Below are 13,881 nucleotides of genomic sequence, written 5' to 3' on the forward strand. Positions count from 1 at the left end.
GCAACAATCCCATGACTACACCTGTGACTGCCCACCTCGCCTGGCTGCCCCTCCTTCACCCCCTGGTCAGCAGCCTGAAGCTCCCAGCTGGGATCACTCACCTGGACCGTGTGGACCAGGTCAGCTGCTAGGCACTGCTTCAGCTTCTCGTCGCTGCTGGTCCCGTGAAGCACCAAGTCTGGCATGTACGTGGGGCAGTATCCTGCCAGGAGGGAGCGGCCGAAGTTTCTCACATTGGGGTTGCTGATGCTCTGAGACCTAAAACAAGACCAGCCATCAGCACGCACAATGCAAACGTGCTCCCTTTTTGCACTGCAGTGGGAACAAAGCCCCAGGGACACAGGTGAGAGAAACAGATCCAGGGACGGTCACATAAGGAGTCCTCTGGGAAGCAGGTCACTGGAGCGGGAAGGGAAGGGAGTTAAAGGGAAAAGGAAATTTCCTAAAGAGGAAGAGCAGGAAAAATCAGATATTCTGGTGGCTGGTTGTGAGTCTGTTCTTGTGCCTCACAGACCTCATCCTCCAGGCACTGGGTCGGGAGAGAAGAAAAACTCCGTGTGTGTGGGGGGGGTGCAGGGCGGGGGGGGGGAGGGGGGCGGTGTCATTGGCAAAGTCTGGATCCAGGAACTCACACACCTGCATAGGGGGGTGCCAGGACAGAGAAGGGACAAACCTCTAGTTACTGCTTTACAGACCAGGTCATCTGCTGATGCTGCCTTAGGAAGAGGTGCTGTTTCCCGACCACCTGAAGCTGTCCTGATCACACAGGCAGGGGAAAAGCTGCTCGGGGGTGTAACCCACCACTACATCCATCCTCCGCCCTCTGAGGCTGGGCGTCCATGGCCACAGATCTTCCTCAGGGATGGCGAGAGATGATATGCCTTGCTCCCCACCACCACCGCATCCCTCAGTGGCCGGAGAGGCAGCATCTGACCCGGTTCACTCTACATCCCGGCGGCCTTACCTGGGCAGCGGCAGCTCCACCTCCAGCGACCCTTCGCTCTGGTCATGGTCCGCATCAGGATCACTTCCAGGACCCAGGTCCGGCGAGGCCGCTGCACATGTGTCGTCATCACTGTCTCCGAGGGCGCTGTCGGAGCTCTCGTTCCGGGGGAGGCCACCTTCCACCCTGAAGCTGGCATCGCCACTGGGCACAGGAGCAGTGCACCCGCTCGTCGCGGGCGCGTCTGCGTCCTTGCCCCTCTGACCCCCCGGCCCTGCTGGCGCACCTGCAGGGCTGGCAGGTGCGCACCGGGCGGCAGGTGCGCCCGGAGCCCCAGCAACCTCCACGGCAGCCTTGGTCCTGACATCTCTGCCCACCCCAGATACCCCAGGAGACCGGGAGCACATCAGAGTGCACTGGTCCTGGCCCTCCTGGGCTGGGTCAGCAGCCGCCCCAGGCCCGGCCGGGGGTTCCTGTGCCGGCTCTGGCTCCGCACACCTGCAGGCCTGTAGCCGCTCCTCCATTGCTTTGGTGCGACTTTCAAAGTCCGACTCTGGAGACACGGAGCTCCCAATGTGGAAGGTGACCTTTTCCCAGGGCGGCCTGTCCCGGAGACGTCCATCAGGGCACGGCCTGGCCGCCGACCGGTCTGGCAGCTTCTTGGGCATCTCCCCTCCTGGCTCCGCCCCGATGGCTGGAGGGCTCATCTTCAGCCCGGCGCCCACACCTGCACCGCTGGGGAGCCTCGCAGAGCCGCCTCGAGGGGGCTCCTTTCTCTCCTCTTCCCCGCATGATGCGCCCTGAGGTCTCCACGCGCCGTGGGCTGTCAGGCTCTTCTCCAGGGCCCCGCCTCCTTCTCCATCAAGTTGGGGACACAGGTCTCTGGGGTCAGCATCTACCGGGACCCCAGCCAACCCCTCGGCCGTGGTCACGGGCAGGGTGGGTGGCAGGAGGGCAGGCTCATTCCTCACCGTGACCACCACGTACTCGGACTCCTCCACCTCCCCCCTCTCCAGGGCGGTGGTGATGCTGCTCCCGTGCAGTATCTGCTCGCCTTGCGCGGGGCCCCCACTCCACATCAACTGGTTCTCCTGCAACTCTGAGCACCGCACGAAGTAGGTCAGCACGTACAGTATGCGCTGCACCAGATCCTTCTGCTTCCCCAGCACCACCGTGCGCGTCAGCCGCACTGGAGAGCCGATAGCTCCGTAAAGGTCGCCTAGAGGCCAAGTGGACACAAAGACACAGTCACCTGGGTGAGCGCTTCAAGGCTGTGTCAGCCTGAACAGGAGAAACACGGATGCCGTGTTCCCAGACCAGACTCACTGCACACACCCGAGGCACAGAGATCAACTCCTAGAATGACCATCTTTTCGTTTCCCTCTAGGGTGGAATGTCTGCCTGGGCAGCCCTGCTCTGGGTGCTCACGGGCAGTGTGGTGTATGCTGGGTGCAGTGCAGGGATATGCTAGGTAAGCACCAGTGTGTACACTGGGTTCAGTGCAGGTGTGCGCAAGGTGCAGCATGGGAGCGTGCTGGGTGCAGTGCTGGCATATGTTGGGTGCAGCATGGGTGTGTATAGTGGGTACAGCACCAGTGTGTATACCAGGTCCAGGGCTGTGTGCAGTGGCATGCACACAGTCCCCCGTTTGCAGGCTGGGTCTCACCATGCAGGTCAGTGGGCCAGCTGGCTCCATTCTTCCCAAGGACGGCTAAAGCCAGAGCCCTTATTTGTGACCAAACCAAATCATTTATTTTGGAAACTAGAATGATGAGATCTTTTTTAGAAGAATCCGAGGACAAGAAGCCTTGGGGTTACATCCAAATTCTGGGATCTCTGAGCGGAAGTGCAGTGAATCAATTCAAAATACTTAATGAAATGGTTTGCTCAATACACAGGAGGCATCAAGTGGAATCAATTTGATTAACAAGAAAAAAATCACTTGGTCATGAATAATGAATCTGATTTTTTTCTCTTGGGTCATATGGAAATTCTACTGGAGAAAAATGCACCATAAGTTATATCCTGACATGCTGATTAAAAACTGGCTAAGGTAGAAGAAAGGCAAACCTTTGAGAACCAGTAGCACAGGCTTCTCATCACAGGTGTCTGTCCAGTGCCTGACCATTACAATTACTGCATTTCATAAAATCTGAGTACTACCCTTGGTAAGGTGTATCTCTGGTACTTTGATAATAATATTGACGATTACAACAAAAAGCCAACACTTCCTGACTGCAGGCACAGCGCTGAGTGTTTCACATAGATTTATCCCCCTTACATCTCTGCAGGAGCAACCCTGAATCAGAAACCACTTTGGGAATAATCAGAATGCTGGTATAAATCAAAATGTGGAACAACCCTAAGTAAAGGAGAGGAGATACATGGTGACAGTTACAGGTAAGAACTCAGGAATCTGGACTCCATCTAGAGGGAGCGGGGGAGGCAATTCTTGTGAAGTCGCTCAGTCGTGTCCGACTCTTTGCGACCCCATGGACTGTAGCCTACCAGGCTCCTCTGTCCATGGGATTTTCCAGGCAAGAGTACTGGAGTGGGGTGCCATAAGGTTAAGACTGAGCAGAAAGTGATAGGACCCATCAGAGGTGGGTCCTCTCCTCTTGAGAGGATTCCCAGAATTAGACTCTGAGAACAGGTAATGGGCAAGGCAGAAGTGTAGCCACACGATCCCCTCTATAAAAGGACTAAGTTACAAACTAGTAGAACTTTACCTCAGAAGCTTTTGCACCTGACTGAGAAACCATGCAAGAATTGAAAATAACTCAGAACTGCAGCTGCTCTCTGGACAAGCACTTTTGTTTGAGAAAACTTTCTTGACTAAGAGCATATTACTGCTACTTCCTGTGATCACGTCTGCTGTGGCTGCGGAGTGTCAGGGCCATGTCAGGGATTCACACGACACTACTGTTAACTCGGCCCCAGCGTTCATCAAGAAGATGAGCAGGAACACGGGCGGAGCTAGGTGGCAGTAGGGCCCATCCCGGCAAACTCTCAAACGGGCCTTGAAATCATTCAAGACAGACCTTCTCTGTGACTGAGGAACAGTGATTACAAGCACATTAGCACCAGGCATATTCCTGGCCATCTATATTTTCCTGTTTGCTGTGACTTGGTGAATGTTTAATAAAAATAATAATAACAATCATTGGAAATAAGTGTCTCCCTGTCAAAATATTGCAGTCCTCGATGTTCTGTAATACTGGAAACCCAACCATCACTTAACCCTTGGCTTCATAAAGCTCTCCCCTGTGACTGTACCCCAGGCTGCACCCCATCCTCAGTCTGTCCACAGCAGGCCCTGCTGGATTGTTGGGGTGCTGGGGGGTACTTCCGAGAACATATGCTCTCCTTTGAAAGAGGATTTTGGGCCCAGAGGAAGGGACTCTGCCTAGTTATACCAAACACATGGAACTGATATCAATTAGTTAAACTTCACATGGCAAGCACAGCTAAGTAGAAATATACTTATCTAGTTAAATGTACACTGCTCAATTCATGCTCCTTTAAAATGGGTGACTGGGCACCAAGAAACACCATGTTTTCTAAACATCTGGCCCCCTTCTGTCACTGCTGAATAAGTTTTTCTTCAAGCCTATTGTCCATAACCAGAACGGCAGTGCCTGGTCCTCCCTGGGAAGAACCCAACGACCCAGAAGGAGTTGGGCTCCCGGCTCCTTCCTCTGTGCTGATGGACTGTAGCAAATCCCTTCAGGACACCTGTAAATCCTTCAGTTAACTCATCTGCACCTAGGATCCCCCTAACGTGGGAAACACACCCTCCTTCCTCCTCACACACTTCGTGACCCAGGGCACAGAGAAAGACAGCCTTATTATCTGTAATATAGTGAGGATGCAGCAACAGGTTGAGAATGAGACTCTAATTAATTAGTATGTGCAGAAAGCACCTGAAATAGAGTGTGGCTCACAGTGACAGCTTTCATTTCATTACTACTAGAATATGCTCTTTCCCAAGTCTGCTGTGCCTGTCCCCTGTCTGCAATTCTTTTCTGGAAAATGCTGCCCTTCTAACTCTGCACCGAAGAATTGACGCTTTTGAGCTGTGGTGCTAGAGAAGACCTGAGAGTCCTTTGGACTGCAAAGAGATCAAAGCAGTCCATCCTAAAGGAAATCAACCCTGACTATTCATTGGAAGGACTGATGCTGAAACTGAAGCTCCAATACTTTGGCCACCTGATGCAAAGAGCCAGCTCACTAGAAACGACTCTGATGCTGAGAAAGACTGAGGGCAAGAGAAGGTGATGACAGAGGATGAGATGGTTGGATGGCATCACCGATTCAACTGACATGAATCTGAGCAAATTCCAGGAGATGGTGAAGGACAAGGGAAGCCTGGTGTGCAGTCCATGGGGTCACAAAGAGTCAGACATGACTTAGCGACTGAACAACAAGTGTGTCTTCTTTGAAAGCCCCCTCTACTCACTCCTCTATCTCCTGGGGCCCCTGCCATGTTAACAGCCGCAGCAGCAGAATGGACAACAGGCCACTTAAGAGATAAGCAGTGGGGCTCCCACAGCAGCCATGAGTCATCACACCCCACAGCACAGGCGGAGAAGCAGAGGCACGGAGGTCAGGCTGCTTGCCCGGGAGGCAGGGTTTTAGTCCAGCCGTCTGGCCCTGGCCCTCACCCTCCGCACTGCACACTCTCTCTCTCTCTGTGGGCTGGCCTCTGCCCACCCCACCAAAGGAGTGCTCAGGACATTCTCAATACAACCTGCCTCCTCCACAGGCAGCAGGCGTCCCAAGAGTGAGCTGCCTGGCATCGCAGCCCTGGGTCCAGCTGACGGACGGGGTCGTGGGACAGAGCAGGTATGCAACTCTGACTGGTCACTGCAGGCTCTGCTGTTGAGAGGCTCTGGCACCCACCTCTCCCACCCTGAGCCCTGGTCTCACAAGCCCATGCTCCGCCAGCCGCCACATGGCACGCCAGGTCCCTGTGCCAGGCCTGAGCGCGAAGCTCGGAGGAAGTAGCCCAGGGGGCGGTGGACAGAAAGACAAGGTCTCTGCCCTCAGCTCAAACTTAAAAGGTAATGGAATCACAGCGTGTGCTTACTTTCTTTTTTCTGACTTTCCTCCTATCCAGTCCACCCTCTCTAGGGCAGTGGGCCTCAACCAGGGGGTGTCCTGCCCACTACGGGACACTCAGCAATGTCTGGTGACATTTTTCATCATCACAACTTTGGAAGAGGGGTTTTCACTGGCAGCTGGTGAACAGAGGCCAGTGATGCTGCTAAACATCTGACCAGGGATTTCTCTGGTGGTCCAGTGGCTAAAACTCCGTGCTCCCAATGCAGGGGCCTGGGTTCCATCTCTGGTTAGGGAACTAGATTCCACACGCTACAACTAAGACCTGGCACAGCCAAATAAATATTACAAAAAAAAAAAAAAAGTCTGGCCAGGCACGGACAGCCCCTCTCCCCACAACCAACAAAAAATTTTCTGATCCAAGTGTCAGCGGTGCCAACATTAAAGAAGCCCACCAGAGGAGGAGCCGTGGCTTCCATGTGGGAGGACCCAGCAGGCCTGCATGGCTTTAAAGAGAATGAGGCTCTGGTGGGGTGAGGGTCCCGCTTTACAGGAAGAATCTGTGGGCCAGTCTCCTGTTCCCTGCCAGCCCAGTGACACCTGGGAATCGCTGGGTAGGATGGCTAATATCAACCGAAAACGTTGCTGTTTCTTCACTTCCACCCCACGCGGCCTCTGAATGGTCACATCAGGTACTGACCCAGCTGCGCCCAGAGAGGATTGTACGGGTGTGTCTTGGCCAGCATGTTGACCAGCTGAGAGGTGCGTTTCTCAGAGAAGGCTTTGATGGGTGGGTGGTCAACGGGCATGACGGTGGGTACCCAGGCCAGGTGGTAGGTTAGGACTGCAGTCAGCAGGGCAGCAAAAAACCTTGGAGAAATGGGAGAAAACATAACCAAGTGAGTCAACGCAGGAAGAGGCAGTCACCCACAGCACGTACACGGGCGAGGAACTGCCGTGCAAGGCCCCAGTGGGCCGCCCTTACTGGTTCTTGTTGATCTGCTCTATCAGGAGTGTAAACTCCTTGAGGAAGCGCTGGCACAGCTGGGTCCTCTCCAAGGTGCTGGACATCATGGCCAGCCACACGGGCTCGGCGATCCTGGGCACGGAGTACAGGCTCCAGATCGTCCCTCTACAGAAGAGAAGGGGAGCAGGGAACTGTCACAGGTGTCGTGGTGGGTGACCTTTGCATAAAGGAACCCAGAAGAAAACAGTCATCTGGATCTACGGAGCCCCTAAGGCATTCAAAGCAGAACATACACAGGGGTCAGGTGCAGGGCAGGAACAGAGACACAGACAAAGACAGCTGACTTGTGGACACAGTGTGGGAAGGAGGTTGGGGGTGAACTGGGAAAGTAGCACTGACTTATATACGTTACCGTCTGTAAAACAGACAGCTAGTGGGAAGCTGCTGTATAGCACAGGGAGCTCAGCTCGGGGCTCTGTGATGACCTAGAGGGGTGGGATTGGGGCGTGGAAGGGGAGCTCAAGAAGAGGGGACATATACGCATAGTAATGGCTGAATCACGCTGTTGTACAGCTGAAACTAATACAACTTTGTAAGGCAATTATACTCCAATAATAAAATGTTTTAAACAGAAAACTACAAATAAAGTAATATGAAACAGGGGCTGGTAAACAAGGACACAATGTACAGGTCAAATCTGACCTTTCTTATAAATAAAGCTTTACTGGCACACGGCCACGTGCATCATTTCCCTATTATCTTTCGGTACATTTGCACAACAGAAAAGCTGAGCAGCTGCAGCAGAGACCCCTTTTCAGGAAACGTATACTAAACACTGATGTAAAATATCCTTTAAGATGCCTTGTGTCAGAATCTAGGGCAATTTTTACTGGAAAAGAAAATAAGGAAGAAAAATCAAATATGCTAGACTGAAAATGTGACCAGAGGCAACTCAACTCTCCCAATTTCTCGTCAGCACCTTCCTTCTCTGAACCAAAGCACTTTATTCACTTCACATGAAAAAGCTACATAAATGTCTCTTCTTCACTATATTATTTACTAGATTGTTACACAGACTGACAGAATCAAATTCTTAGGACAGTACACTGTTAGGAAACTGATGAGTCTAGTCATATCATTTTACAGATTAAGAAACCGAGGTGTAGCAGAGCTAGGTTCCTCGCAGCAGACACACACTCCGATGAGGACGCCTGGTGCTGCGGGCTCTGCTCCAGCCCATGTGGCTCACGGGGGTCTTTCCAGGGAGCACTCTGACTTAGCCTAGGCTTCCATTCCCCACTGAGAAACTGGCTTTAAGAAGCACTGCAACAGCCCTGCTCAGCCTGTTGACCATGAATCCCACGTGCCCCCCAGAGCAGACCACCTTTCTGCCTCTGAGGCTAGGACACATCCCCTCTCCCCGGTGAATAGACACGAGGCATATTCTGACCTCAGTCTGGGGCCATGTGCATCAAGGAGCTGGGACACACAGGATCCTGCCTTGGTGTGCCAAGCAGAGCATCTCTGAGCAGGCAGGAGGGACAAGTTACAGCCACACAGACCTGGGGTTCACCTACTGAAACCAAGGCCGCCAAGCACTAACACACCATACTGTCATTGTTTCTGAGCAGCGGTTTGCTAACGTAAGAACAAGACCCATCCATCCACAGTGAGGCCTCTGATCCTGCACTTTAAGATCTGGACCTTTCGTTAAAGAAGTGTGCAGACGCTCCAGCACAAGCCAGCCTGGATCTGCCACAGCAGCCTCAGGGCGCCTACACTGCAGGAGGTTCACTAGTCACCACACTGCCACCGAAATACACAGCTGCACATATTCCTTAAATATCTGACTTAGTCTGAGCAACCCCAGATAACGAGTCATGTGTTACTGGAGTACTTTACACATAACTCAGGGCTCAGCAAAGACTGGATGGAGACTTTGCTTCAAGCAGCATCTGAGTTCACCAGCCTTTACCTTAATCATCACCAAAACCTCCTAATGTTCTAAGACTTGTAAACATTTTTGTTCTGCAGCTAGAGAGGAACAGTTAGATTCGTTCATTAGCTCGTGACTGTTTCAGAGGGGGCTTCCACTCCGCGCCCAAGAAGCCGGCTGTAAGGAGAGCTGCAACAACCCTGCTCAGCCTGGTGATTGTGAATCCCACCTGCCCTCAGAGCAGACTGCCTTTCTGCCCGACACAAGGGGCAAGACCTCTAGAAAACTGGTCTCCAGGATACAAAGGTCATCAATCAGGAACTCACAGTAAAGATACACTAGGGTGACCATGTGATTTATGTCCTGAGGAGGACCCTCACGGGGAGGACACCAGGTGTGCACAGGACGGTCCTGACAAACTGGAGTGTAATGTCCCTGACACACACACTCTCCCCACTTGTGCTCTGGACGAACATCTGGGCTTCAAGTTTCTGCATCTGTAAAATGGGCCAAGAGTGCTTACTCTGAGGGTTTTTGTGAGATGACATGAGACATATGAACATCAATTTTCTCCATTCATTCTGGTAGACAATCAGATCAAAAACTGTCCCTCAGGCAGTCATGAGGATAACTTGGTGCTGGTGACTTAAACTTTTGCTGCTTCAGGCCTTAGCTTCCAAGGAAGGAGCTGCTAAAATAACCAATAACTGCCAGCCCCCAAGTCGGAATTTGCCCCCAACTCTGAATTCCGAGTCATGGTCTCCATGCATGTGGAGGTTCAAGGTTGCTGCTCCACAATGTCCCTTGCTGGGTTTGCCAAACGTTGCCAACTTACCTGAACTCCCCTAGAGCTTCCATTAGACGGCTGACGTAGAACTGGACACGGAGACTCGACTCTGCTATCTTCCTGCAGGAAATCATGGCCTTCGGTGGAGAGAAAAGAAGCCACTTTATGGTGAGACGACATTCCTTCACAATCATCTACCAGGCTTTATTCATGAGACAAGGTTACAGCCCACATGGGAGGCAGTAATTCCCTTTCCCAAAGCAGTGAGCACCTGCTGACTGGCATCAGTGTGCCTATGGATCTGTCTACCACTGCTGCCGCCAATCCACGTGCCCCAGGAAAGCGATCCAGTAGAGAGAGCCCGCCGCCCTTACAGCCCTGTGGGGCCACGTACTGTACTTTCAGTACCTTTTCAATGGCACTCTTCAGCCTGTTCATGTGAGATTCAAACAGGGGGAAATGAGAAAAAAAGAAGTCCTGGAAATTTCTCTGTGCCTCTTCCTTCTCGCATAGTGAAAAGATGATGCTTATGGCAATCTTCTTCCTCCGGACTATGGCCGGGTTGGAACTGCAGGTTTCTTCGGCCAAGCTGAACGTCTCATCCATTGACCTGGAAGGAGAAGGGGTTTGAGGAGTCGCCCTGCCATCAGTGGACCACAGGGAAAATGAGCCATGAAGCCAGGGTGACACCCTGACAGCCTACCAGGGCATGTGGTCCTCACTCAGAGCACATCCCCTGCTAAGCCGTCCTCCTCCATCAGATTCTATTGTGAAAATGAAAACCTCTACTTGATACTCAGTGTTATCCTTACATGAAAAGAAACTTCAGTGAGAACTGAAAGTAATTTTAAGTGCCCTCTTATTAGACACTTAGTACTTTTCCCTTGAACTGTGTTACATCAGACTGGTGGTATTTTGGAAGGGGTGTGAAACATCTGTTGGCTCAAAACATAGGCCCTCAGTTTTAGCTGATAGATACCAGTAGATAAGACTCTCTGAAAGGGAAGGTCCACTGCGGTCCACTGTGTGACCGGGACATCGTGTTTGGACATTTACTAGCAGCCAAGGCTTGCCTTCCCAAGGTTACTAAAACTATTAGATGAAGTTACTCCTCTAAATGCTGAGACTAAGCCACGTGACCTTGAACATTCTCCGGCAAACCCCCCAAGAAGAAAGAGCCCCCTCTTTTCTACTATAGTCAGCACCTGGACCAACTTAACGTTCTGTGCAAAGACTCTGCTTCTAGGATGAGAGAAGTATGAAGCCAACAAACTGAATGCATATTCAATTTGTTTTAAGGGGTGAACCTCACAAATACAGCCAATCCAGGTCTCTCCTTTATTCTGAAAAACCAGCATATAACCATGTAGCTGCTAATAGCAAGAGTGAAAGATTTTTTAAATTATTTTGTTTTTTTCTATTAAAAAAAAACTAACACCAAAGCAAAGGATGTGCATTCATGCTAAGTCACTTCAGTTATGTACAACTCTTTGTGACCCAATGGAGTGTAGCCCGCCAGGCTCCTCTGTCCATGGGATTCTCCAGGTAAGAATACTGGAGTGGGTAGCCATGCGCTGCTCCAGGGGATCTTCCTGCTCCAGGGGATCTTCCTGACCCAGGGATAGAACCCCCATCTATGTCTCCTGCACTGGCAGATGGGTTCTTTACCACTAGCGCCACCTTTAGGAAGTCCCGAAGCAAGTGACATCACACTGCAAATGAAAGCGCCTAGCATGGCACAAGGCAGGTTTGCAGTAAATCTTTCTCATTGACCCTAGTGTTCAGCTTTGTCTGTTGCTAAGCACAGGAGGACGCTGCCTCCTTCACGTCCTTTACTACAAACTACACCCCGATGGCCACGTCTGCTGGCAGAACTCAAGGCAGCCAGCCTCATTCCCGGTCTTTAACTTGTTATTTAGTGCTCTACTCACAGATCTCGAGCATACCCAGATTTTAAAAACATACACACATCAGAAGTTTTATGGTCAAGAAAGCTATCTCTTTTAAAATGAGATAAAAAAGGAAAGGAGACAGGCACCGTGTTCAAACCTCAGAGGACCATGTCATTGGTGTGGCTGATAAATCAGTAAAAGACTTCACTCACAGACATACCAGGGGAAGGACATGGTCTCCCAGTGCTCTTGTAAATGCTAGGCATTAAAATAAACCAGCAACTGCTTTCTCTGAGAAACCCCTAGATCCTAATTATTTACTTGGCAGAAAGAAACTGTCGAGGCGCTCTTACGATTTTACTTAATTTCACACAATGCTCCCTCTTCTTTTCCACAGTACCTGTCCAATAACTTTGATTCTCTGCACCAGTTTATTTGTATTCTGTAGAGGAAAAGCTTATGTTACACCAATCCTTTCTTGCAACCCTTTCTTCTTTGTCATCTCCTCCTTCCCTCCTTTTTGTAAAAGTAAGAATGCCTACATCAGTCTGCATGTCTTGGTCAATGTGGTCTCTAATAATCAAATTGCAGTGACCATCGAGCTCTCTTCAGATGTCTGAGTCAGCTCTAGTTCCACCCTGAAAACAGTAACCAACTCCAGTCAGCACAGCAGACGGTGCCACCTGCTGAATTTCTGAGAATCACCCACAGCTCTAACAGCATGTTGGCTCTCACTTGCTCCCCTGAACTCTAAAGCAGCTGAGTTTCCTTCAGTCTGTAGTAGTCTTGGATTGGCCACGCAAACGGGAATAAATCAGGCCATGTGGTATTTACAAATATACTTTTTTTAAGCCTGGGATCATTTTTTTTTAATTGGAGGAAAATTGCTTTACAACGTTGTGTTGGTTTCTGCCATACGACGACTCGAATCAGTCATAATGATATACATATCCCCTCCCTCTTGAGACCCCCTCCCTCTCTATCCCAGCCCTGTAGGTAAGCACAGAGCGCAAGGCAAGCTCCCTGTGTTATGTTACACAGCAGCTCTCCACTAGCTATTTCACACGTGCTGCTTTCTCAGCTTGTCCTACCCGCTCCTTCCCCTGCTATGCTCACAAGTCTGTTCTCTGCCTCTGAATCTCCACTTCTTCCCTGTAAATAGGTTCACCAGTACTATTTTTCTGGATTCCACATGTACGCATTCATATATGATATATATGATATTTGTTTTTCTCTTTCTGACTTGCTTCACTCTGTATAACAGGCTCTTGGTTCATCCACCTCACTACAACTAACTCACATTCCTTCCTTTTTATGGCTGAGTATTACTGTAAATATGCTTTTAAGATCAATCTACATGATAGTATGCTTCAAAGTGTTTTTCAACATTTAACTACGCACACAAATACTTTACCATAGCTTTACCGTCAGGGCACTAGGTGAGATACACAGTCCATTTTGCAAACATGGAAACTGAGGCAGAGTGACTGACTTGCTTTAGAAACAAAGCTTTTCAATGACCAGATGCAATCAGAGCCCAGGGCTTCTGTCTGCTGGCCCTGGCTCACTGCTTGGACACTGGGAATGCCCAGGGCTCTGGCCCCACGTCTGATCCGTCTGCTGGGGTCACCCAGCTGAAGTACTGAGGGGAGGGGTGGGGAGCAATCACACAGCCGACAGGCCTTCAAGTCAAGGGAAGACCAAGCTACACACTGAATTTTTCTTCTTATTAAAAAAAAACAAACAGAACTTTGTTGACACTTATGAACAGCATTTACATACGTTATGAATACTTCAGGAACCGAAATGAAGCCCAAACTCTACTATTTAAGTACATCTCAGTGACCCATAGCTGATCTCAGGACTGCTTAATCTAACTGCTTATGTCACTCTGAACTTACAACTGAATCTGTGGATTACACTGGAATATATGAAATCACCATTTCTGTAGGTCAAAGAACATCTCATCAGCAACTCTGGTTACTCGTTTTATAATTCAAGTCAGCAGCCTTTCTGGGACATTACAGCTGCTTCTTCAGGGTTTCAACAGCCCCACTAAGCAGGGAAATCTCTGCAGCCTCTCTCCCACACCCCTCTGGCAGCACCTCTGCATCAGCTGGTAAACTGCCCCTGACTCCGCCCACCCTGTCTCCAGGCACCAAAGCTCCCCGCGTGGGATGGCAGGGCCCCGAGGTGTGGATATCCATGAGCAACCAAAACTGTGGACTGTGAAGATCCTCCCTGGCCACCCTGAACTCTCTCTGGAATGAAGTCTTTGCTGTGACTTTTCCCTCA

The 13,881-nt window shown here is 50.6% G+C and overlaps 1 protein-coding gene across 4 annotated transcripts in view; it reads right to left on the reverse strand.

The window, feature by feature from the left end:
* The window catches only part of FNIP2 (folliculin interacting protein 2), a 129,489-nt gene that overhangs the window by 23,221 nt on the left and 92,387 nt on the right, over positions 1 to 13,881 (reverse strand). For all 4 annotated transcript variants that reach the window (XM_055550643.1, XM_055550641.1, XM_055550642.1 and 1 more), the window contains 6 exons: positions 10,103 to 10,304; positions 9,743 to 9,831; positions 6,990 to 7,136; positions 6,705 to 6,874; positions 965 to 2,162; positions 102 to 258 (listed from right to left, as the gene is read on the reverse strand). In XM_055550643.1, coding sequence (XP_055406618.1) covers positions 102 to 258; positions 965 to 2,162; positions 6,705 to 6,874; positions 6,990 to 7,136; positions 9,743 to 9,831; positions 10,103 to 10,304 — 1,963 coding nt within the window. The remainder of the gene's footprint in view (positions 1 to 101; positions 259 to 964; positions 2,163 to 6,704; positions 6,875 to 6,989; positions 7,137 to 9,742; positions 9,832 to 10,102; positions 10,305 to 13,881) is intronic.

Source organism: Bubalus kerabau, chromosome 16, assembly GCF_029407905.1.
Source record: "Bubalus kerabau isolate K-KA32 ecotype Philippines breed swamp buffalo chromosome 16, PCC_UOA_SB_1v2, whole genome shotgun sequence".
Classification (NCBI taxonomy): Eukaryota; Metazoa; Chordata; class Mammalia; order Artiodactyla; family Bovidae; genus Bubalus; species Bubalus kerabau.